Consider the following 20517-nt stretch of genomic DNA (forward strand, 5'->3'; position numbering starts at 1 on the left):
TGTGGGCTGAACACAGGAAAAGAAACATGAACAGAACTGCACAGGAACAGCATAACACCCTGAAATGAAGCAGGAGCTATGCTTGTCTTTTAACAGACTCAGCACAGATCAGATCAAGCTCACTGGCTTGCTCTGCAAGGACAGCACCTCATCTCAGGGCAGCAGCAAGCAAGACACAAAGTCTTGCAGCACCATGTCACAGCACACACCCACATTTCAGCTGACATGCCCACAGGCAGATACAGCAACAGGATTTGTGTTTAGACACTGGACCATGATTCACATGGGCAGAGACGTGAATTCAGATCTGAACATTAGCCGTGGAAGTAATTTTTCTGCAGACTGAAAACCGCAGGTCACCATTGCAGCATTTGCTCAGTGAACAAGTCACAGTTAGCCAGGAACTATACCAAACACACCTCCAAGTACGTTCTTTCTTGTGGCAGGTTCTCCAGTAGCTCATATTTTGCTCTCCCTCTAACTGGACTCCACAGATTCTAATCCAGCAAGCAGTATTTTAATCAATTCAACTGATTGTTTGCAAAGAGCTGACAGTTCTATACATGCTGTAACACCAGTACCTTTGCTTTCTTCATGTGGCTCACGATATTGCCGAGATCTTCAACATCAACAACAAAATTTGTGCCTCCAGCTACTTCAGCATCAGCCTCCTCCTCACTACTGGTTTCAAACAACTCCTCTGCCTATGTAAGAGACCAGAGAAAAAAAAAATTAGGAATTAATCTGAATGTTAAACATAAGACCTTCAGCTAGGCTAACCAGTGAAATCAGCCTCCACCATCAGTCAAGTCTACTGAAAACCAAATAACAGTCTACCAATAAGCTGTATAACGTATGAAATGCATTTAAACTCAGGGCTTTTATTGGTGTGTATTTTTAAGAGTTCAGTAGCACACGGACTGCCCAAAAGTCAGTCCAGAGATCCTGCCTCCAGATTGCTGTTTTCTTCACATGCCTATCCGATCACTCCAGAAGCAATACAGAAGAGTCCAACCCCCACTGCATACTATGACGATCTGGAAGTCTAACAGCACTCCTTTAACTCGCAAGTGCCCCCATGTGAATGAACAGGGAGTGAGGGATCTGCTTTCCAAGTAAAACTCTTCACAGAGCAGAAGTTGTCTCCCTTCCTGTTCACAGCTGAAGTACAGCACAGCAGCATCAGTGCAACAGCAAGATTTTTCCTCTTGCTCCTGCAGTACCCAGCACTTTTAAGCCCACTCAGCTAGAAGAGCCCCTGTTTCCCTACAAAATTTAACATGGCCATCCATATCAATCATTTCCAACCCAAAAATAAACGGCTTGCAGGGAGGATTAAGGTGCCATAGCAGCTCCGAGTCTTGCACTGTACAGCATAAAGAGCATTTCTCATGCAAAGCCTGCAATCAAAAAACACTCCAGAAGACACACAAACAATTACAGGCAGACACGTTCAGAGGAACCACAGGAGTTGCTCAGATAACACTTCCCCAGCTGCCTTTGGAAAGACTTTGGGATGGCAGGCAAAGCACCTAAGCTTCACCAAGCTGAAGTGGAAGCAGGTTAACCTCAGAGGGAACTAAATGCTTCACTTGGCCATGAGACAAGGCCAATACTCTGATTAGAGCCCAGACTGGCTCCCTGGAGCATCTGTCACAATGTATACCTCCCCCTATTCAAACGGAAGGCTCCTACATCATAGAAACTCAGTCTAGGCTAGGTCCATCACTGATCCTTTGGTCCTTTTTGGATGGCTTGTTCTACTTGTTAACTGCCACGGGATCTCATCCCACTTCCCCCTCTGCTACAGAGCAAAGTAGTATCAAGCTCCCCCAGCACCCTCTGGACTACAGGAGGAAGGAGAGAACTCAAGTAGTGCTCCAAGGGGCACCAAACCAGAAACAAAATCCCATGGAGTTTGCCTTTACCTCAGTATTCTCATTTTCTGATGACCCATGTTCATGATCCGAGTTCTCCTTGCTCTGCTTTCCCGGAGATTTGCACTTTCCTTTCTTGCACTTCCCACTGCAGGGCTTCTTTTCCCCTCTGCAGAGGGCCTGGAGCCGACTGAGGAACTTGGCTTTCCAGGCTTCAAAGTCTGCCTCAATGCTGCCATGCTTGCTCTGGGCCACATTGCAGTCCCCCTCAGCACGTGTCATGATACGGCTGGCACTGAGCATCCACAGCCACCTGTCAATATTTCTTCCAACCTAGGATGAAAATTAGAGGAAAATTAAACAAAGCCCAAGTTAAACAAAGAAGGCAACTACACAAGCAAGGACCAAGCCTGGAAACAGAGCTAGCAAACTGCACAGGACTGCAGGGCAGGGACTTCCAGACTCCCTCGTACCTGCTGACTCAGAGCACAGACACAAGGCATTCTGAACACCATCACACATCCTCCAGCTCCCATTTGAAAATACCTCTGCTATCACACTGATGTGATAAGAGATGACCTCCAGGAACAAACTTCTTTGTGTGATGCTTGCTGGTCAAAATGGCCACATGCATAACACATTCCATGTGGCCCCAACTATACAAAGATAACAACCTGGTGACAAGTCATGCCATTTATCTGAGTGAGATGAAACTAATTACCAGGCTAAGACACTGTCATATTTCACATCAGAAAATAAAGCTAAAATCCACACAATACAGCAAAGTACTTATGTTCAAGAAAAGCACTCTAAACTAAAAGGCAGCAAGTGAGAGGGGCTACAGTATGGTGCCCTCATGCACTGATAGAAAGCTTTCAAAGCCAGGAAATTAACTCAGTAAGGATTTACCATATGTACTATCATACCTTCCAGATCAATGCAGTGCTTATGAGACTCCTTTCCCATAGAAAAGAGCAGCACAGTTGCTTCAAATCTGCACTGTCCATGCCCTAAACCCAGTCCTTAATCAAGTCCACTGAACAGCTGCAATTCTCACACCAACTACCAGTATCATTTGTACTATCTGTAGCAGTTAGTAGCATTTAAGAATGCTTCTCTGAAAAGCTAAGCTGAAACCAAAGAAAGGTGCACGCGAGATACTTACTGTGTTGTAATGATCAACATACACTGAGTTTCCCAAGCCAAACACAGCATATCTCAGGCCTTTCAGATATGTTTTCCCAAAGCGGAAGTCATTCACAGCCTCTTCCAACCACTTGCAGAACCACACTGCACTCTCAGTTGGCTGTCCATCTGTGTACGTAGCTACCAAGAACACACAAATGTTCCTGCTGGTTGTCTAATAATATACACAGAACAGAATGGAAAAGATCATTGCATTTTTCTGAACACTTTACATCAGAAGAGAGCCATAACACATCAGCAGATGAAAGCAGTCAAAGGATGAAAGTTCTGCTAAGTGGGTTGGTAGTCTTTGATGTGGGATGCTGCAGGTGGTGCAACAGTGGTGATCTCAGTGGTGCTGAACGGCCATCCTCCCTGCAAAGCCATCCTCCCTGCAAAGCCATCCTCCCTGCAAAGCCATCCTCCCTGCAAAGCCATCCTCCCTGCAAAGCCATCCTCCCTGCAAAGCCATCCTAAATTAGCCAAGAGAGATCAAGTTGTCTTTTCCCTACTTAACAGGGTCACAGTGGTAAAACAGAACTGGACATCTACCTTTCCCACCCCAGTCAACAGCTTCTTGAACAGACTCTTGCGGCAATGAAGTCTCCCACAGATTCAAGGATTACTCAGTATTACACCCACAGATTCAAGAATTACACAATATAAATACATCTCCCAAGAAGTTCCTAACTTGTAAGTCCACAAAGGCTGCAGAAGTATCACCATCTACTTACTCTGGTTTTGAACCACTCCCCACGTGTACACAGTCAGAGACAGAACAAGGGAACCTGGTGCAGCCACTCTCGCATAACTCACAATTGAGTTACAGAACTAGCTCATATAAAGTTACTGTCTGCATCAAAATATTCTATGTGATCCTTTCCCAGTAATTTTCAAAATTTAAGTATTTTCTGCTGAGGGTTAACAGGCTATACTTGCTTATGTGGAAGGGAAGCAGTTTTCAACACACAGCTGTGGAGGTTTCCAGGATAACAGGAGAGAAATACAAAAGGAAGACAGCCTTCACAATCCCAGGAAAAACTTGTATTTTTTAGTCATATTTATGTCATACCCACCTCTTCTGATAAACAATCATCTGGATCATAATCTCCCATGCTAATGACTTCCACAGGCAAATTAAGGGAAATAACTGCTTCAGCCAGACCTTTGGCAAATCTCTGAAAAAAAGAAACATAGAAAATTATTAATTACTTCAACCCAACTATCACAAAGGTCAAACAAGACTTATCCCAGCACAGAAAGAACAGTGACACATGACAACTGGACCTAAAATTCCCCACATTAAAAGTATACTGGCTAAAAGCATTTTACATTAACAACTCATGATTTTACACTCACACACAGCAACTTCTTTTTAAGAAAGCACCCAAAATAGCGCTTTCCTCTAAGAAGATCTGCTAACAAATTAAGAGTATATTGTAAGAGTAAACTTTAAGCTTCATAATCACTGTCTCTACTGCATGCCCCACTTAAGTGAAAATAACATAAAATAACGATTTTCCTACTCCCTTTATCTTTCACATTGGGCTATGACTTTTAATGAGCTGATGAACTTCCAGATTTTTTACACAGTGCAGTGTTTTTAAAGCAAGCAACATACTTAAACCTCAACAATATTTCAAAACAATCATGTATGTGAAAAAAAGTAACATACCTTTGCTGTGCCAGTCTGAGACCCATAGAAAATCTTTACCCCAGCAACATAGACCTCCTTTGCCTGCAGAGCGGCACATCCATTTACTAGTTTGCCTTCTGTTCCTTCAGAAGCAGCAGAATTCCCCTTGGATTTTTCACCCTGTGAAACAAGTGCCATGCCACATTCAATCTCTTTTCAAAATTATGTTAACCCCACTTTCCCAAAAGCATTTACAATTCAAATCCTGTGACCAGATTCTCAGCACCACTAATAGGCAACAGTTTCTCTCACACCTAGAGAAACACACAAGTAACTATTTCTCTGAACTAGGCTATGCCACAATATACCTATCTCACACACCAGGGAGAGAACAGGATACAGCTGAATCAAAGAACCTCCCATCTCCTGCAGCAGAACTTCACTCACCTGCATGAGGACGTTTTAAAAACCTGAATGGCCTAATCCCACTCCTATCCTAAAATCAGTTCAACCTTGTCATTAACATCACTAGAAACGTGAACGTGAAAACACTGGACATGAGCAGAGCTATGTACTTGAAGTGACAGAGCAACCCAGGCTGACACATTCTCTAAGTAACAAAGTGAGAGGTGTTCAGCTGGTATCTACTCCAACATCACAGCAACAAGGGCATTTAGTTACTCACAAACATAAAACAATCCAGACTGAGGATTATAACCATCAGATGAACTAAAATGCCATTGAGATTTGCAGGATCCCAGGTGGGCCCACAGTGAAGCAGCACATTTCACTGCACCAGTGGGTACCCTTACCCAGCTACTACTCCCACACACAGACTTTTGGGGTCTTCTCAGACAAAAGTGATTACATGTTCAGTTACCTTCTTTTTGGTTTTGGTGGTGGTGAACTGAATGATGATCCAAATGCTGATCCCAAAACCAACAACAGAATAGATGTAAAATCTGTGCAGCCATAAGGACACCAGGCAAGTATAAAAGTTCCACGTATCCATTGAGACATCCAAATCTAGATTAAATCACAGGTTTAACAAGAGCAGATTCCTACAGTATGAATTCAGAATGAACACACAAAAAATAACCACACAGTAACCACAGCATCATGCCATTAGCTATTATTCCCCAGGATTCAGAGAAAACAGTTTTTGGCTAAACACAAGACACTACAATTGACTCAGGGAACCTTCACCTCCTCAGATGTGTGAGCCTAGTTTCATCTGACTATCCAAGCTCATGTTTTAGCTTAGATAGGGCAGGGTCTGTTATAAGAAAAGACAGAAAAAGCTTGTGCTGTGCAAGAGTCTGAACATAGAAAGTCCTTGTGAAACATCCACTGTATTGCACTGGCCTTAGTCTTGCACAGACCCGAACACATGCAGATCTCTGGAGCTAGAAAGCTCCACCTAAGGGGAAAATCATCTACACACTTTGCTGCTGAATACAACCCTTGCTCGTACATATTAGACACCACACTGATTACAATAGCTTTGATCCAGTTTCAAGGCCAGACTGAAACCTGGTGGATTCAAAGTACTTTTTCAGAAGTCTATCATGTGAGTGAGGTTTGATTCAGAACAACTGAGATTTTTCAACTCTGTTCAGAACATTCAGGACACAAAATGTTGTAGCCAGGAGGCCACGCTTACACAGTGCCTGTGACTACATAATTCATACAAAATATTCAGGGGTTAAATAAGGCTTGTTGGTGACATTTATTGACTGAGAAACACAGATTATATCCTCCTCCTGTTATTTACAGTCCTCTTGGCTCTTGTTTTTACAGACATCATACAAGAGCACAGAAACAGCATTTCCAAGAGGCGGGAAACTTTTGGTATCTTACTTGTCCCCTAGGCAGTTACAGTATCAGAACAAAAGCTTGAGGGGATGCCCCTCATCCCTCCACCACCAACACAGACACTCCCAAAGAGCTGAGAGCACTTGCCTTTGTTAGCAGCCCCCTTGCTGCCAGGCAACACAAGCAGCACATCCCTCAAGGGGGACTCTAGAAACCTGCAGCAGCCCAGGTACCCTGCTCCACCTCACCCTCTGTACTTGACACAACACAACTAACCCACAGCACCCCCCACGCCTGACCCCCCCATGGCAGATGCCCCTTGTTCCTCACCCTTGCACCCCAACACCCACCCCATTTCATTCCTCCAGGGTACTCACCCCCACCCGCGTAACTGCCCTCCTGTAGGACCCCTCATGAAGACCTCCCCCCCACCCCCAGTACTCTCATAGTTACTGCCACCCACACTGTTCTCACGGTTACTGTCCCCCACAGAACCCACACACAGTCACTGCCCCACACCCCCCCACAGTCACTGCCCCACACCCCCCCCACACACACAGTCACTGCCCCACACCCCCCCACACACACAGTCACTGCCCCACACCCCCCCACACACACAGTCACTGCCCCACACCCCCCCACACACACAGTCACTGCCCCACACCCCCCCACACACACAGTCACTGCCCCACACCCCCCCACACACACAGTCACTGCCCCACACCCCCACACACACACAGTCACTGCCCCACACCCCCCCACACACACAGTCACTGCCCCACACCCCCCCACACACACAGTCACTGCCCACCCCCACCACACACACAACCCCTCATGGTTACTATCCCCGTCTCCACAACCCTCACAGTTACTACACACAAACACACCGCTCACAACCCCCACACACAGTTACTACCCTACACACACACCCCCCTCCCCTCACGGTTGCTACCCCACCACCAGCACCACCACACATCCCTCACGGTTACAGCCCCCGGTTACTACCCCTACGACCCACCCCACACACCCCTCACGGTTACTGCTCCCCCTACACCCCACCACCCGTTCCCTCACGGCTTACTGCCCACACAGACACACATCTTTCCCTCACACGTATGGCCGCGGCCCGCTGCACACCGCCGAGCCCCGCGCCTCAGCCCAAGCGTCACACCCGCCTCTTCCGGCCCCTCCCCCCCGCGTTTCCTTCCGCAGGGCCTTTGCTGAGCGCGGGGGGGCGGGCCAGGCGCGGTGGCGGCCAATGGGGAGGCAGATTGGCCCGGCCCCGCCCCCCGGCCCCGCGCGCGCCCGCCGGTGGCGCAGGCACAGCCGCCGCCATGTCCATCTTCACCCCCACCAACCAGATCCGCCTCACTAACGTGGCCGTGGTGCGGGCGCGGCGCGGCGGCAAGCGCTTCGAGATCGCCTGCTACCGCAACAAGGTCATGGGATGGCGCAGCGGAGCGTGAGTGAGACCGGCCGACGACGACGGGGTCTGGCCGCCGGGGGCGGCCTGTGGGGGAGGCCCGTGTGGGCGCCCGGTGGCGTGAGGCGACTTCCTGTGGGGACCCGGGTGTGGCGGGGCGTGGGGGAGGCGGCGGGGCTGAAGAGCCCCGTGGCGACCGGCCTGTGCCGGGGGCGGGAACCCGGATGGGACCCGGCTGTGGCTTGGGGCAGGAGCCGTGCGGGACCCGGCTGTGGAGCAGGGGACACCCGTGTAGAGGGGGGGACCCAGCTGTGGGGAGCGGGGGGAGCCGCGCAGGGGCGGTGACCCTGCCCATCCCCGGCAGTGACGCTTGGGCAATCCGGGTTCCAGGCTCCCCTAATCCAGCCCTTGGCAGCAGGACTTCTTCCTCCTCGCTGAATACTCGTGTGCTCTTTCTTACATGACTGACTTCACAAGTTTTCGAACTCTCTCCTCATCTTCAGGGAGAAAGATCTCGACGAGGTCCTGCAGACACATACAGTGTTTGTCAACGTTTCCAAAGGCCAGGTGGCGAAGAGGGAAGATCTTGTTCAAGCATTTGGGACAGATGACCAAACAGAAATCTGTAAGATGGTAGGTTTCACACACTTTGCTTTCTCAAAGCGTGGAGAAGACCTGCCAAATCTTTTACAAACAGGTCACATGGGCATGGTAGGTTGGTTTAGCCCTAGAAAGTTCCCACTGAATGCAGTGCTGCTGTAGGCAAAAGTGGTGTTCAATTGGTGAAGCAGTGCGACGGAAGGACTGGTAGCACTGTGCTATAGTCTTAAACATTATCTGTGCAGCTGGCTGGAAAGAGTTGTGAGCTCTCTGTGTAACATGCAGCTTCTACGTGCTGAGGTCTGCGGACACAGGAAAAAGGTTAGCCAGCACTAAGCAGTTCCTCATCTAAAATACATTATTAAGGATGCATGGAAAGAAATGGGACAGTTCCTTCTTACTTTGGACACTTCAATGAAATGCTATGTATGAGATATAGATAGATAGATAGATAGATATTTACAAAAAGGAACAGATCCACTTTCTTAGTCCTCGGCAGGATATAAACCATGGACTTATAGGTGGTGAGAATGTAAGTAAATCTGCGCTTTTGAGTGTGTCTGTGGTGGGTTTTTTGTCTGCAGACTTTACAGTGGTGCCTGCCATAATGGTGTACATTACTAATACGGTTGTTCTTTTGCTCCGCTGTACCGTCTAACCAAACCATTGAATCAATTGTTAAATTTAACAGAGTTACTAAAGTTTTCATTCTGTGCTCAAATCTGTATATTTATTAACTAATGTCTTCCTTTTTACTGTACAGATTTTATCCAAAGGGGAGCTGCAAGTATCGGACAAAGAACGACAGACACAGCTGGAGCAGATGTTTAGAGACATTGCAACTATTGTGGCTGACAAGTGTGTGAATCCTGAAACAAAGAGGCCATACACAGTGATCCTGATCGAAAGAGCCATGAAGGATATTCACTACTCCGTCAAGCCGCACAGGAGCACAAAGCAGCAGGTTGGTTTTCTCGCGACATGAGCTGCTGCTTAGAGGTGGCTCTTCAAGCCTGATTTCTCCCTGCGCAGCCACGGAAGGGTGAGCAGAGCACTGCGGTCTGAAGACTGCAGAGCGGTTACTCAGCTGGCTGGCAGCTGCATGCTGGGTACAAGCAGCTTCTGAAACTCACGCAGTTTGTTTTCTAACAATGCGGGGAAGGGAGAAAGAAAGAAACCAATTAAAGCAGCAACAGTGGTATATCTGGAACAGAAGGAAGTTTTATCGTTTATTTTAATTGAGGCAGTGAATCAGGCTTTGCATCTGAGCCACGTGGGTTTCTGTTGTTTTGCAGTATGGCTGCTATTGAACGTGATTTTGGGCAGGCTTGTTAAGTATTTGAAGTGGTCACAAACAGCCAGACCTCTGCCTTTTCTTGCTGCTCTACCAAGGGAGTGTAAACCATACTCCCTGCAGCAGGGTGACAATGATCAGTGCTGGGAACTGTGTCTGGAGCTAATGCAAAGGATTTGGATTTTGGTCTGTGCAAGGGTTTGTAAGCAGGTGTGTCAATGCTCTTTCCTCTTCATGTCGTGACAGGCACTGGAAGTGATCAGACAGTTAAAGGAAACCATGCAGATCGAACGTGCTCACATGAGGCTGCGATTTATCCTTCCAGCAAAGGAGGGGAAGAAACTGAGAGAGAAGCTCAAGCCCCTGATTAAAGTTATTGAGAGTGAAGATTTCCACGAACAGCTGGAAATTGTGAGTAATAAAGCGGTCCCTTGGGTGTCATACTTGATTTGACTACACCTGTACCTTTGACTAGATGATGAATGAATATGTGGAAGATGTTGAGATAAACTGCAGGTTTACGAGGGGTTCTAAATCAGAGGTGTGCTTTGTGGTTTTAATGTCACCTAATCCTAGTGAGGTCAGCGTGCAAGTAGCCTTTATTGTACAGAGGTTGCTGCTTCAAGCTGCGGAGGAGCAGTGTCATTCCTCTTAGCAGTGATTATCCTACAGCACGGATAAATTTCTCTGCATGTATGGAATGTTACTCTTCATTTGGTGGGTCAGGCCTGTATTTGACAGCGGTTAATTAGGTTTTGAAGAAATAGTCTGTGGCAAAGCAGAACTTGGTATTAGCCAGAATCTTTCCGAGACCAGATTAGAATCTAGCAATCCCAGCTGTCAAAAGACATGCCCAGCATGGGTAAATGGAACTGCAGAGCCTCTGTGGAAAGATTATTTGATAGAAATTGCTTATCAATTCTGCAAAGTCCTTCTTAGTCACAAAAGCATTTTTATTTTTAATGAAAATTAATGTAAGACTTTGAAAAGGGTCTAATGACAATCAAATACTATGGCTTGACATTTCAGGTGTGCCTTATTGACCCAGGCTGCTTCAGAGAGATTGATGACCTGATACGGAGTGAGACAAAAGGGAAAGGAACCCTGGAGGTGCTGAGTCTGAAAGACGTGGAGGAAGGAGACGAAAAGCTTGAATAATGAAAGCCTTCCCACAGCAGTTCTACTTGCAACAGCATTCTACGAAATGACTGGCGATAGACATGCTCTTCTGTTCGGCCTTCGTGGTTTTTCCGTTCTCTTGCTGCCAGATATTTCCTGACACTAGTCCTTTCAGATTTTTACATGCAGTGTGGGGTTTTTTATCCTTCCACACCTGCTTGGTTTACAAATGTGTTTGACTGCTGGAACGTTTTATGTCAGAGTTGCACTAATGAGGCCTGAGTTAAGATGTGGTAGACAAGTGACTTTTCCTTTGGTTTCCTTTAAGGGTTGCTGTTGAAGAGTGTTGGGCTGATACGGTGCCCGTTGTTGCTACCTGGAGCTGTCAGTGCTGAGCGGCCGGTTGCATAGATTGCTGAGGGGTGAGTTTGTCTGTGAGGAGAGGAACCTTCAGAAGAGAGCTGCTTTTTCACTTCTCAGCACGTGCAAAGCATGGATCGTTCCTAAAAATCTATCTGTGAGCAGCACGATCACTGACTTGGGCTTCTACAATTGGCTGCTTGATAATTAAAACACCATTCTTAAAGATTTCCTTTGCCGGATAGAAGAGTACTCACTGACTTATTAAAAACCTTCTCTTCCATATAACTTCTTCGTGACATGTATTTAGCTACCTTAAGAAAAATCAGTTATCGCCTGCTTCTAGATTAGAGATACAGAAAGACATAAAATCATTTTTGTGAATGGTATAGGAGGTGCCTCCGGCCACGGCGATGCTTTCTGTAGGCCGAAGGGGTGGCCTGTGCTTGTCAGCTGTTCATTCCACGGCGTCAGTGAGAACCTCCGACAGGCATGGGTGGCCTCTGCCCATCGAGCTGGACAGGCTTTTGTTGGGCCGCCATTCCCCAGCAGGAGCAGTTTGGTTGTGCCCCGTTTTAGTGCGAGACAGAGAAATCCTGGCAGCTGTCCTTTCTCCTCTCGCTGCTTATGCTGCTTTCTAATACCTGCCCAGCATTTCCAGGCAGCTCCAGATTCCATGAGCTCTTGTCTCAGCTGTGTTCAACAAATGCTTTTTAGTGGAGCTGGTGTGTTTCAAAGAAGAGGGGAAGAGAGCACAGCAAGTGGAGGAGGAGAGACGGAAAATGCAAACCACCAGGCAAAGCCCCTGTGCTTGGGTGACCGAAAGCTCAGCCAGCAGGGATTTACGGAGCCTTCAGCGTGATGTACCCCTTCCCATGCTAACAGCAGGCAGCAGGTCAGGAGCTGCAGGCTAGCCAGCGCCTCGATGTCTCTCCCAGACGAGTGCTGTGTTCATCATTGGCTGTTCACTTTTAGCGCGCCCGACTGCCTGCTACATGAGAACTGAAGGGAGCTCTGGCTTGCGCTGCTGACGTGACCTTTTCCTTTGTAGCGTGAACAGCGTGGGAAGTCTCCAGAATTTAGGCAGGGAGGGCTGAAGACAACTGAAAGCGGAGAGGTTTGACGTGTGAGGTGCAGGGGGCCTGTGGGACTAGACCCTTAGTCAAAGGCTTCCTCCTGGAAGCTGGTTTCTGCAGGCGCCTGTTGACACGAGCTTGTACAAGCCTGGCTCATGTTTCTTGAGCAGTATTTTGGAAGGGCCGTCCACTCGAGAGTCTGAGTTTTGCTGAGGGCCACTGAAATGGACATCCTTGAGGCATTTTAGCCGTTCTTCTAAAAAGCTCTCTCTTGCCACCCCCCGGTAACCTGCCGTGATGTTTAAATGCTGCCTAGGACAGTGTAGTGGCATAATGACTCTACTTGCCACGTGGGCCCCGCCTCAGCGTGGAGATCTCGACGTGCACGGACAGACTGGCCAGGTTCCTTGTGGGCACAAAGCCTTCACTGCTTGTCTTTCAAAGGGCCATCTCTTCACGCGCATTTTTATGAAGCACAGAAGATGATAATGTCTGCGTGTAGCCTGTCACGGGCCATTGGCGTTAACATGCAATCCATCAGTCTGCACATGAGGTGCTGAGTAAGAGCCTGGGATGATCCTGTGTCGGTAACACTTGATTTCAGAATCCTCTAATTTCTTTGTTTCCTATGTTCAGCAGCTAGAGCACCATAGGACGGCTGCACATTAAAGATCTCGAGCTACAGAAACTTCATCAGAGCTGATCTACAAGCTTGGTGCTAGGAAGGCAGTTTCCCTCTGTAAGGAGTCTTTTTCTGCAAATCAAAGATTGAGGGTTATTCTCCTCTCTGGTAGAGGGAGCTTGGTTTTATTTCTCAACGAATAAATGTACATGCTTGCATTCCTTGCCGTGTCTGTAGCTGAGCCAGAACGCGCGGGAAGGACAAGACCAAAGCCCAGTCTCAGCAGCTGGTCTGTTCTTGCCCGGTGCAACGGGAGCAGAACTCCCTGTGTAGCTGTTCCGTGTTGCCGAAGGCACGTGGCGAGGCAGGAACGGGCTCCTGGTGCCATGCGAAACCAGCCGGCAGCTGCCAGAGAGCGCGGGGAGCTGTTCGGGTCCATGTGCCCACGTGTTTTCCCTGCAAGTGTCCTGGCCCCGTGTCTGGTGGGGCTTGGAGGGGTCCCCCAGCTGGGCGGGCTGCAACTGCTGCAGCCACGGCGCTGGGACCGCGCTGCCCGCCCTGCCTTGGGCTGCCTCAGTAACTGGTTATTCATTCGCCTGTCGCCCGCAGAAGCGGAGAGGAGGGGGCCGTGGGTGGCGATGGCTGAGCAGGAGGCGCTGGCCGAGCAGGAGGTGTGTGCCATGCGGCACTGGGAGGTGCCGCTGTGACAGTTACGCCAGTGCAGGGAGTGAGCTCAGCTCTGTGATGTCACAGCCCGTGTCACAGCCTGCCAACGTCCTAACAGCCCGGCAACGTCTCCACCGGGCAGTAGAGCCACGACGGCTGCCACGTGCGCAGCCAGGCTGGAGGGCCGAGGCAGGAGCAGTGGCACCATGCCGGGCCGCAAGGCAAACCTCAGCCAGCGCGCCCAGGAGCTGTGTGCCGCCGTCGCCTTGCAGGGTGCTGCCCCTTGGGCTTCTTGTGGGGACGGCCTGGGGCGGGCGGGTGGCTCTCGGTCCCCGCGTTGTCCTGCACGGTACCAACAGCGCCTTTGTGTCCCCCAGAGCAAGGCGGGAAGTTTTGCGCGCAGCCGCGTGAGGAAAAGCGCAGTGGGACCAGAGAGCGGCTCCCCCGCCTGTGTGAGGCTGTGCAGGAGGACGTCCGTGCCCGGGGCCATAGCCAGCAGGTACCGTCGGGTCCCTCCTGCTCTACCCCTGCCTGGCGCTGGCCCTGTCGGGAGCGGGCGGCACAGGGCAGCACTAGGCTGGGACTGGCCCCAGGCTGGTGGTGATTGTTCTCTCTGCCCCTCTCGTGCCCACAGCACAACAGACGCAGCGTCTCTGAGACCTGCAGAGCGCCAAAGTCCTTGGGGGCCACTTTGGCCAACCAGACAGGGCCCAGCGCGCCCGGGCTGCTTGCAGGGGGCTGGGGCTGTGGGAAGGCTCAGAAGGACAGGGTGGGTGGTAGAGTGACCTGGTGCCGGCACAAGGACAGCCCCCCAGGGCTGGTGTGGTGCAACGGGGGGTGTTTGTGTGTGGTCCCACGGGTCCCTTTCCACTGCGGGACCCACCCGTGCAGATCCTCCTTGAGCTCCCTGAGCAGATCTGTTGTCCCGGCAGTGCTCCCGGCTGTCCCAGCCTGTGTGTGCCCAGGGCTGCCCGGGTTCCTGCAGCTCCAGCCGCATCCCTGAGAGAGAGATGCTGTCCCTGCCCTGCCCTTCACTGCCCGTCCCGAGGTTACAACGCGGTTATAAGCCCCGCTGCGGTGACAGAGACCCTGGCCCCGCAGAGCTGCCTTTGCCCGGGGGCCTCTTGCAGGGCCAGCGGCAGGCGGGTGCGGGGGGGTGCTGCTGCTGCTGCTGCTGCTGCTCTCTGGCACCCCCGCAGCTGGGGCACTGATGGATTCGATTGACGCCCAGCCCTGGGTCTCAGTTAGGCAGCACCCCTAAGTCCGGTGTCCCCAGCTCCACCCTGGGGGCAGTTTTGCAGGCAGGACCCCCTTGTGCCGCGGGCACCCAGCAAGCTCTGCCTCCAGCCTGCTGAATGCTCGCATGCCCATCCAGGTGGCCCAGGAGAAGCTCCAGGCCGACATCTATGAACGGGTGAACACCTGCAACATGCTGCTGCACCAGGTGAGGCAGCGGAGACAAGTGCGGGAGGAGCTGCAGAGGCGGCTGCAGCAGCTGCAGGATGCTGCGATGCCTGACAAGCGGCAGCAGGCACAGGCGCAGGTACCTGGGACCCCCTCCTGGGCTGGCAGCACCTGCAGAGGGCTCTAATCCAGCCCCTGCACCCCCCGGCTGGCCTCTGGGCTCGGCATGCGGGGTCACCCCCTGTACCCCCCCACCTCTGCCCCAGGCCATTTGCCAGCTGGAGAAAAACATTGAGAAGGTGCTCCTCAAAGTCCACACTGGACAGAAGGTGACTGCCCTGTACCTGGCAGTGCGGGATGTCCTGAGGAAGGTGAGCTCCTCCCCACCGTGCCATCGTGCCACCTGCTCCCCCAGCAGAGACAAGGAGGTGCCCCAGGGGCAACGCTGGTGGGACGCCCCCCTCCCAGATCAAAGAGGTCCTCCTGCTCCCCTCCATCTGCTGTCACAGCACGGGGGACCCCTGGGGCTCACTGGGGTGACGTGCTGTGGCTCCCTGTGTCCCAGGAGCTGGCCCACCTGCCTCCGCACCTGGACCTCCTGTGCAAGATGGCCGAGCTGTATGGTAGGGAGCTCCAGGACATGGATCTCATGGCCTTGGAGGCCTGCAAAGCCGCTGACAGAGCCAAGGTGAGATGGCCAGGGGCACCTCGGGGCCCTTTTCCACCCTCCAGAGCCCACCGACGGCACCATGTGCCCCGGAGCTGCTGAGTGTGCCTTCAACCAAGAGCAAAAGAGCCGGAGCTGGGCTTGCCCACAGCACCCCGATGGCTCCATAGCTCCTCCCGGGTGTCGCTCTTGGGCCGGGCTGCCCTGGGGCTGGGGACAGCCTGCCCGAAGCCCCAGCTATGGCGAAGGCAGCACGCTCCACCCGCCAGCCCTCCTTGCCCACTATCCTTCCCAGCCTGTCTACTTGGCAGCGGGGCTGGTCATTGCTGACCCTGGCCATCCCACAAGTTCAGCTGGCTGCCAAAGGTCCGTTCCAGCTCTGACAGCCACTTCTCCCTTCTCTGACACGCTCCAGGAGGACGCAAACAGGACGCGCAGCCGGATCCTTGCGGAGAGAGCGCGCATGTACCGCTCCCGGGCCACCCAGGAGGTCTCTGTAGACACAGGGTGGCGGAAGGACGTGTACCAAAGGCACCTGAGAGCGGTGAGCTGGGGGTCCTGGCACAGGCCAGGCTGTGGGCAGACGGCAGGCATCGGTGCCGGGCCCCCCACGGGTCGGGGGCCTGCAGGGCCAGCTCCCCCCGGCTGTCAGCAGCGTGGGGGGTGACAATGCACATCCTTGCAGCAGGAGAGGCACGAGCTCACCGTGGACTCCCCGACCCCGGCCTCACAGGACCAGCTCGTGGGTGAGTGCCTGGCAGGGTGCAGGGGGGTGGGACGCGGGCACAGCCGCAGGCATCCTTCCCTGACGCTTCCCTCCCACCCCAGGCACCAGTCTGGAGGCCGTCAGGTCCCAGATGGAGCACGAGGCCAGGGTCACGCAGAAGATGCAGCAGGCCAAGGCTGCGCTGCAGTGCTCCAGGATCTGGGTAACGTGACCCCCCCCTCTGGCAAAACCCACGGCTGCTCAGGGCCCGGGGAGCTGAGAGCCCTCTGCTTGCCTTGTTTCATTGTGGGCTTCTCTGCCCTCCTCTGCCTCGGGAGACGCCCAGAGGCCCTCTGGGGCGGGCAGGGATGGCACCACACTTCTCCGTGACATGAGCTTGCAGCCGTCCATGGTGCACACGGCTCCCCGAGGCCACGGCCTGGGTCCTGTACCCTGCAGGAGCACTGGGGGCTGAGTCCTCGTGCTCTCCCCCGGCCAGGACATACCCGGCAGGCTCCTGGAACAGCAGAAGTCCTTGGCGGACCTGGAGCAGTGCATCAAGGAGGGCGAGGAGAAGAAGCGGGCACTGGCGGAGAGGCTGCACGAGCTGGAGCTGAACCTAGCTAAGCTGAAGTTTCACCAGCCCTCCAACACAAGCAGGTGTGCAGTCGTGTCCACCGGGCCACGGCCCTTGGCGGGGGGGACACGTGTGTGCCAGGTGTCCCGACACAGCAGGGCACCCCTTCCCACGTCCCACTGCAGCCGCCCACCCCTCCTGTGCCGCCAGGTTTTCTGAGCAGGGGGCTCCCCCAGCTCTGGGCCTGGCAGAGCACCCAAAGCTCCCGCTGCGGCGGCAGGAGGACCCCCGCTTCTGGCCTGGCGTGGGAAGTGGTACCAGCAGCGTGGAGCTGGGTTGCAGGCAGCACCTCTGCTCTGCATTGGCAACCTGAGCAGCTTTTGCAACAGCTCTAGGGTGTTCCTGCCCCCCCTGTGCACTTGTATGGATGTGAATGTGCTTGGCTCCAGGGTGCTGGAGGAGGAGCTGCGGCTGAAACTGCAGTGCCAAGAGGCTCGGCTGGAGGACATGCGGGCCCAGATGATGAGGAGCAAGGATGTTCTGCTGAAATGTGAAGAGGACATCGACAGCCTTTTCGTCCGCCTGCAGGGCATCACCGTGCCCGGCCAGGTACCCACATGGGGCTGGCGTGAGCTTGGCCCCGGCCACTGCCCGGTGGTGCAGCAGCACGGCGTGGAAACGCTTGGCGCAGCCACTGTCCCCCCGCCGTGGCTCGTTTTCCCCACCAAGGTGGTTGTTCTCTCTCTGACTCCAGGAGGATCCCGTCAAGGCCATGGCGGTGGAGGAGAAGCTGCAGCACTGTGAGCAGAAGCTGCGCTACCTGGTGCAGCGGGTGGCCAGCCTGCCCCACGACTGGCGCAGCCCCAACAAGGACAACAAGGTGCGCGGGGGCTCCATCCCTGCTGTGGCCTTTGGGCACCCGCACGGGGCTTTCCCATACGGCCCATCCCAAGCGTCCTCCCAGCTGGCAGGATGGAGGTGGCGCCAGGGGAGAGCCATGGAGCAGCTCAGCCCCCGGTGGCACGGGGCACTGCAGGGTGTGCCCCGCGCGGGGACCTCGAGGTGGGGCAGCCCTTGGCTTGGAACACCCACCTCCCCTTCAGCAAGTAACCCAGAGTGTCTTCCACAGATTTTTGCCGAGGTCCGTAATTTACTAGAGAACACCACTGCGGATCACCCACAGAACCTGAGGGTTTCCTTGGAGGACGCAGGCAGCGGCCAAGGTAGGAGAGCACAGCGAGGACACGTGCCACAGCAACCATCCCAGCCCCTGCCCGTGGGGATTCCTGGACATCCTTGCCTGTCTTCCACTGTCCCAGCAGAGCCCAACCCACGAGCTGCTTGTCCCAGGTGCTGTGGGACAAGGAGGGAGAGCCTTGGCTTCAAAATCACCTGGTTGTGGCCTCCTCCTGTTGGATGTTCTTGGGGGAGACCACGAGCTTTTGGCAGCTCTCTACTGTGTTTTTAACAAAGCGGGAGCTGTACCCACCACCCCCTGGCTCCAGGCCTTTCTGGGAAGCGCCAGCAGTGTTGAAGAGGGGCCACAGCGATGGCAACCCCAGGCTCTGCAGGTCCCCCTGGGATGCGGGGCTGGCAGAGCCAGTCGGCAGTGCCTGTGCCTCAGGGCTCCGCACGAGGGCTCTCTGGGATGCCACCAGCCCTGCAAAAGGTGCCGGCTCTGCCCAGGGACACGAGCGCACAGAGCCTCCACAGCCCACTCCTCTCCACTCTCTCCTCAGAGTCCTTGGATTCTGATGACGAATCCTGTGGCCTTGTCCTCACCCGGGAGGGCATCAAGAAGCAGGGGCTGCTCCTGATGAAAAGCAAGCAGCGTGGCAAGAAGTAGCAGTTTCTCCAGCAGACCTTTGCATGCCCCACAGCCACCCGCTGTGCTGGGCATGCCCCAGAGCCACCCGCTGTGCTCTTTGGCCGGCAGCTTTAATAAAGTAGATGTTTTGCACTCCTCACAGGCCTGTGGTACACCTGGAATGGGGGGGTCACTTCTGGCACCTGGGACGCCTGGGTGCTGAGCTGGCTTTGGAAGCACCCCCATCCCCGCCGCCCCTCACCCCGTTGCGCTCTCTGCAGAGGTGGGGATGGACCGGGCGGGGGAACCGCTTTCGTGGCCAAAGCAAAGCTGGGGTCAGGGTGGCTCTCTCCCCCTTGCTCCTGTGGGGCAATCGCCTTCGCGGGACCTCTGCAGCCCCAGACCACTGTGGGACCTCAAAGGGCTGTTGCCTGTCCAAGGCAGCTCTGGGGAAACGTGGGGCAGGGGCTGAGACCTGTCCAGGCATTGGACCTCAGGGTGGGGGTCTTCATGTGCATGCGTGGGAGCACAAGGGCAGACCCTGCCTCAGGAAGGGAGAGCCAAGTCTGAGCTGGAGCCCCCAGTCTGGGGCTGCCTGACCTGACCCGGCTGGGGACCCTTCCAGCTTCTGCCCTCCCCTGGCCCCCGCACACACGTTGTGCAACTCGTACTGATAACCCTGACCTCAGAGCACACGTCGGGCGCTACCTCTGGGCTGCGGGGCAGTGCCTGCAGGTAAGGTCTAACCCAGCATGAGCCAGGACAGCAGAGGATGCCACAGCGAGCCTGTGGCTCCCGGACAGGATCCCCAGCCCTGCTGACTGCTCACGGACACCCAGCCGTGGGCTCCACGGTGCCTTCGCTGCAAAGGCACTCCTAAAACATGGCTGCAAAGGGATGGTGCTGTTTCCCCAAGTACAGCCAGCACTGACAGGGAGACCCGCGCGGGAGAGTGGCACCTCGTCCCCTTCAGCCGGGGGACATCAACACCAGACCAGGCTTTCACTGTCCTCTCTGCTTGGTCCCTGTACTTCATGCCAACAGCACTTGTAACATCATCCCTAGGGGGAAGGAAGGGCTCTTTCCTTTCTGACCTTGGCAATACCTCTGGTGTAGATGGACTGTCATCCACATCATCCATCGACTGGCCGTCTACATCCAGAGCCTCATACCTGTTGTACAGAGTCACCTGGGAAGACGAGGTGGCCAAGGAGAGTTTGCCTGCCACCCCGAGCATGGACTTGCCTCCATTCACTCCTACCCTTTAAACCACCACCTTCAGCCTAGCAGAGGGAGGATACAGGATCCCCTTGATCTTGATTTTCTTCTGGTGGCTGTTCCTGTTTCTGTCTCATGGAGGGCAGAGCATGGTTCCACCAGTCTATGCTTTCCTCAGACTTCTCAATGCTCCTTGAACTTTCTACTTCCTCTTGTAGCTCTGCCACCAGGCTGAGCAGACCATCCACTTGTCCACACCCCACAGAGCTCTTCTCACCACTGCCATCCATGAAAGGCACTTGCATGCCCTGCAGCCCGAGGCCTGGATGCCTGCATGTTTTCACCGGAGCTCTCTCTGGGTTGCCACATCCATCCTGGTGAGTGCAGAGTACAGAGCTTTCTTCCAGGTGGATACCATAGCCAAGCTCCTCCTGGGAGAGTGATGACCACCAACTGAACTCGCTT

At 53.5% G+C, this 20517-nt stretch overlaps 3 protein-coding genes across 8 annotated transcripts in view; 2 read left to right on the forward strand and 1 right to left on the reverse strand.

Annotated features, from left to right (window-relative positions):
- TYW1B (tRNA-yW synthesizing protein 1 homolog B) overlaps window positions 1-7699 on the reverse strand; it is a 104994-nt gene extending 97295 nt beyond the window's left edge. Inside the window, exons 1-7 of one of the 4 annotated variants that reach the window (XM_056327221.1) lie at window positions 7612-7699; window positions 5579-5724; window positions 4738-4878; window positions 4139-4240; window positions 3043-3237; window positions 1929-2210; window positions 582-704 (exon numbers count right to left, since the gene is read on the reverse strand). In XM_056327221.1, coding sequence (XP_056183196.1) covers window positions 582-704; window positions 1929-2210; window positions 3043-3237; window positions 4139-4240; window positions 4738-4878; window positions 5579-5710 — 975 coding nt within the window. In that variant the 5' untranslated portion in view covers window positions 5711-5724; window positions 7612-7699. Of the gene's footprint in view, window positions 1-581; window positions 705-1928; window positions 2211-3042; window positions 3238-4138; window positions 4241-4737; window positions 4879-5578; window positions 5725-6660; window positions 6814-7611 lie in introns of those variants that run through there. The other 3 variants (XM_056327212.1, XM_056327232.1, XM_056327252.1) reach the window with 3 other exon arrangements.
- Window positions 7700-7791: 92 nt separating this feature from the next.
- On the forward strand, window positions 7792-13225 carry SBDS (SBDS ribosome maturation factor). The gene is made up of 5 exons (XM_056327307.1): window positions 7792-7975; window positions 8440-8569; window positions 9300-9500; window positions 10077-10241; window positions 10860-13225. Exons 1-5 carry the CDS (start codon window positions 7848-7850, stop codon window positions 10986-10988), a joined length of 753 nt encoding a protein of 250 aa, XP_056183282.1. The 5' UTR covers window positions 7792-7847; the 3' UTR covers window positions 10989-13225.
- Window positions 13226-14899: 1674 nt separating this feature from the next.
- Window positions 14900-18994, forward strand: LOC130144112 (coiled-coil domain-containing protein 183-like). 3 transcript variants are annotated; one of them, XM_056327293.1, is made up of 11 exons: window positions 14900-15216; window positions 15344-15448; window positions 15643-15765; window positions 16160-16288; window positions 16430-16490; window positions 16573-16673; window positions 16950-17110; window positions 17477-17636; window positions 17782-17907; window positions 18157-18250; window positions 18767-18994. In XM_056327293.1, the coding sequence occupies exons 1-11, from the start codon at window positions 15037-15039 to the stop codon at window positions 18871-18873; spliced, it is 1347 nt and encodes a 448-aa protein (XP_056183268.1). In that variant the 5' UTR covers window positions 14900-15036; the 3' UTR covers window positions 18874-18994. The 3 variants fall into 3 exon arrangements, with proteins under 3 accessions (XP_056183268.1, XP_056183250.1, XP_056183259.1); XM_056327275.1 differs by having other exon boundaries at window positions 17782-18250; XM_056327284.1 differs by having other exon boundaries at window positions 16433-16490; window positions 17782-18250.
- Window positions 18995-20517: the final 1523 nt, after the last annotated feature.

The sequence above is a fragment of the Falco biarmicus genome, chromosome 1 (assembly GCF_023638135.1).
Source record: "Falco biarmicus isolate bFalBia1 chromosome 1, bFalBia1.pri, whole genome shotgun sequence".
NCBI lineage: Eukaryota > Metazoa > Chordata > Aves > Falconiformes > Falconidae > Falco > Falco biarmicus.

What these genes read in the sequence shown, in the direction of transcription:
- SBDS (XM_056327307.1), top strand. Translation starts at nt 7,848, where the DNA reads ATGTCCATCTTCACCCCCACCAACCAGATCCGCCTCACTAACGTGGCC. An exon ending in AAACAGAAATCTGTAAGATG is followed by an intron (nt 8,570 to 9,299) that starts GTAGGTTTCACA and finishes TTTACTGTACAG; the next exon opens with ATTTTATCCAAAGGGGAGCT. An exon ending in TCCACGAACAGCTGGAAATT is followed by an intron (nt 10,242 to 10,859) that starts GTGAGTAATAAA and finishes TTGACATTTCAG; the next exon opens with GTGTGCCTTATTGACCCAGG.
- LOC130144112 (XM_056327275.1), top strand. Translation starts at nt 15,037, where the DNA reads ATGCCCATCCAGGTGGCCCAGGAGAAGCTCCAGGCCGACATCTATGAA. An exon ending in AAGCCGCTGACAGAGCCAAG is followed by an intron (nt 15,766 to 16,159) that starts GTGAGATGGCCA and finishes GACACGCTCCAG; the next exon opens with GAGGACGCAAACAGGACGCG. An exon ending in TGCAGTGCTCCAGGATCTGG is followed by an intron (nt 16,674 to 16,949) that starts GTAACGTGACCC and finishes TCCCCCGGCCAG; the next exon opens with GACATACCCGGCAGGCTCCT.